At 34.6% G+C, this 3,450-nt stretch overlaps 1 protein-coding gene across 1 annotated transcript; it reads left to right on the plus strand.

Moving 5' to 3' along the window:
* Positions 1-1,704: 1,704 nt before the first annotated feature.
* LOC105925527 lies at positions 1,705-3,166 on the plus strand. Its single transcript, XM_021315889.2, has 6 exons — positions 1,705-1,776; positions 1,909-1,978; positions 2,156-2,250; positions 2,371-2,484; positions 2,746-2,780; positions 3,044-3,166. The coding sequence occupies exons 1-6, from the start codon at positions 1,734-1,736 to the stop codon at positions 3,164-3,166; spliced, it is 480 nt and encodes a 159-aa protein (XP_021171564.2). The 5' UTR covers positions 1,705-1,733.
* The last annotated feature ends 284 nt before the right edge of the window (positions 3,167-3,450 follow it).

The raw sequence follows: 3,450 nt of genomic DNA on the forward strand, positions 1-3,450 counted from the left end.
AGAGCTGCTTTCTTTGAAATACAACGTTGGACAGAAAATGGTGCTCTACACATCTAGAGGAATCCTACCTAATCTGGAAAAGCAGTCTACTGTTATTCACAAAGAGCCTTCACAAAATTAGTGTAATGAACCAGAATTTGGACCCAAAATTTTAAGAGATACTTTTAAGAGATTTATTAGAGAAACAGTAGCTATTTCTCTAATAAGGAGTAGCTGTTACTTGGTGCCTCTAAAAGTCTCAAATTTCTTTGTGTCTTAAATTTTATTCAGATTTTTCTAATGGCTTGAAATGTTGGACTTCTTGAGATTTCATATGAAGCCCAGTTGTCATCAACATACCTACACCAATGGCTTATTGGTGTCCCTGAAAAGCTCTCTTTTCTAGTTCTTTCGTGGTATAGGTTTGCAACAGTGGGACAAACTGGGGATCCCATAGCACACCCATGTTTGTGTCTATACTATTGCCTCCCATATGTGAAGTAGGTAGAATGCAGACACAGTTTGCTCTGTGGAAAGAGTGGTTCTGCTGCAAAGGGTGGTGTCTGATTTTAATCTTGCACAAAGCACATCCTCTGCCTCATAAAAAGAAATGCACGTAAAGAGTGATTTGACATCAAAAGAGACCATAGTTTCATCCATCTCCATGATGACATCCCTCATCTTGTCCATGGTGTTCTGTATATGGTATTTTCAGCTGCCAGCTAAAGGACTGAGTACAGATGCCAGATATTTGGAAGCATAGGTAAGTGAAGCAAGTTAATCATGCTAACGATGGCTCTTACCCATACCTCTTGTTTGTGAATTTTGGGTAAACCATATAGACTAGTGTGTGGTACAGAATATGGTCATTAGCCTTGAAATCTTGAGATTTTGAAAGTCCTCCTTTTTACAGTTACATTTAAGGAAAGGTTTTGTTGCGCTATACTGAAAAGATGTTGTCACTCCTTTATTCTATGTGTGTGCAGGGTTTGCTGTTAAAAGATCGCTAGTGCTCGAATTCATCCCTTTCAACCATTGTCTTGATATCAGTTTAAGAGCTGATCATCACCAGACAATACTTAACAGACAGAGGGTTATTTAATAAACATTAAATAACTTTAAACAGTGTATAATTGCATAACAGTTTTAAAATGTCTTCTTGTCTGGTTTGTCTATTTATATGTAAAAATGTGTTATGAATAGGGTGTAATTTTTCATATGTGACTAAAGCAATTTTGTTTTCTATACAACTTACAAAACCTTTTGAAAATAATCTAATTTACTGGGACAAATCTTTGAACATATAGTTATAAAGAAATATTAGGATATGGGTTTTGATGAGGCTCATCCATCAAAAATCATCATAATTAACATAAATATAGACTTTAAAACATCAGTCTGTTTTAAATTAAACCTAATGTTTTTCACTTTGTGTACTGAGTTCATTATATGATGAACTTTTCAATCATATTCTAATTTACTGGGTATGGCAGTACAGTCTAACATATCTTTAATTACCTTAATTACTTTTAAAATACTTTGCCACTTATCTTTTAAGTTATCAAACCAAACAATCCTGTTTCAACTAATTCACTACATATTTGTACCTATTCCTTTAAAACATTTTCATCATCAGCGTCAACAACCGGTTAAGTATGAAAAACACCCCACCTCCTTTCTGTAAGGTCACAGTAACTGGAGCACAGTTCAGATTCAATCATTGCAGTGTAGTTTTACTTTTCACAGAATGTGAAATGATGAACTTCACTTTGATAGGGGCTTTGCTCTGCTCGTTCAGTAAGTATGCCTATATGTTATTCATGTCTATACAATTTCGAAATATATGTCTGTTCAATCACTAATATGATCACTAGCAGGCCTAATTTGTTGCTCTTTTTGAATGTACATTTTGTGAATGTCTTGTTTCAGGTTGGATCCCTACATCAGTTTGTCAATTTTACACAATGTTGGTTCAGCCTGGTGAAGAAGCCATACTGCGGTGCGCAAATCTGAGCATTTTTCCAACCTTTCTCCACTGGTTCAAACTGACTGAAAAACCGAACGCCAGTATCATCTTATCCATGAGTTTGCAACGGAACAATTTAAGCTCCAACAAACTTCAGCATGGCCGATTTACAATGACAACTAACACGACTGACCTTTTTTTGAACATCAGAACAGTGGATTTCTCTGATGCTGGACTGTATTTCTGTGGCCCAAACACAGAGGGAAACCCAGGAATTTTCAGTGCAACATATTTACAAGTTGAAGGTAAAAATTTTAAGTCTTATTTGCAAATGAAAAAAATAAGAAACAGAAAATATTCTGTAAAAAACAGTCTAATTTTATAACACACAAGTTATCACACCTTCTATGTGTTTCTTTCCCCAGGAGATGTGTGTGATGAAGTAACAAATGTGCCAACTGTTATCCTGGGTGCAATAACCTTTTTTCTTGTAATACTCATCATCCTTATGGCTGCAAAAATTGGGACTTATCTAAGAGGTATTGATTAGTTATTTGTGCCAGATGTGCAGACATTCACTAATCGTCACCTTCCTAAAATAGACCTAAGTAATTTTTATTCAGGTTTTTCAAAACAAAAAAATCACACACACAAAATAATATGCTAATAAATTATTCAGTTGATTTAGGCAAAAATATTTCTTTTAGCAAAAAATCATTTAGGCTATTATTTTAGTAAGGTGACAAAATGATAAATCTGTAAATGTGTAACCAACCAGATAAATTTTCCCTGTGATATAGCTCAACTTTACCCACCAAAACAATCGCAGACTGAGGTATGTAAATTCTAAGATCAAATCTGTCTTGCCAAGTGTAAATTATATAATAATTTAAACATGTTTTTGCCCCTTCTTAATCCCTTGGGCAACAAACTTCCCTTTATGTTACCTCCCTATTTGCATATGAGTATGTAAATGTTGAACATGTCAAAGGGAATGAAATTTGTCATACCAACCCCTCAAATAACGTATATTGCATAATAAGTTAAGACCTTTTATTTTTATATGAATTTCATTTCTTAAACTTTTTCCATTTACAGAATCTGAACTCTGACAACTTGACTTATGCTGCTCCATGTTTTCATCCCAAAGCACAAAGCAACAGAAGACCTGTGGCGGAGAGAGAGTTGGAGAAAACTGTAGTGTATGCTGCCACAAGATAAACTCATGTCAGAATGGGGAAAATAAATGCTTTAGCATCCATGTTGCCATGACTCTGTTTTTGCTTTTAGTTTTCAAAGATTAGATTTACACGATTTGTGTATGGCAGATTTAATGAAAATATGTAAAATGTAACAATCCAAAAAAAGGTTAAAAAATAATGCACAAACGTGGGCAGAGTTGCTGTTAAAAAAATGTCAGTGCTTGAATCGCTCTTTCAACTATTGTCCTAAAGATGTTTGGGCTGATAATCACCGGACAATACCTAACAGACCGAGAGTTATTT

The sequence above is a fragment of the Fundulus heteroclitus genome, chromosome 14 (assembly GCF_011125445.2).
Source record: "Fundulus heteroclitus isolate FHET01 chromosome 14, MU-UCD_Fhet_4.1, whole genome shotgun sequence".
NCBI classification, from domain to species: Eukaryota; Metazoa; Chordata; class Actinopteri; order Cyprinodontiformes; family Fundulidae; genus Fundulus; species Fundulus heteroclitus.

Coding starts and splice junctions, on each gene's coding strand:
- LOC105925527 (XM_021315889.2), top strand. CDS start 1,734: ATGATGAACTTCACTTTGATAGGGGCTTTGCTCTGCTCGTTCA. Junction 1,777..1,908: donor GGCTTTGCTCTGCTCGTTCA/GTAAGTATGCCT, acceptor GTCTTGTTTCAG/GTTGGATCCCTACATCAGTT. Junction 2,781..3,043: donor CAAAACAATCGCAGACTGAG/GTATGTAAATTC, acceptor TTCCATTTACAG/AATCTGAACTCTGACAACTT.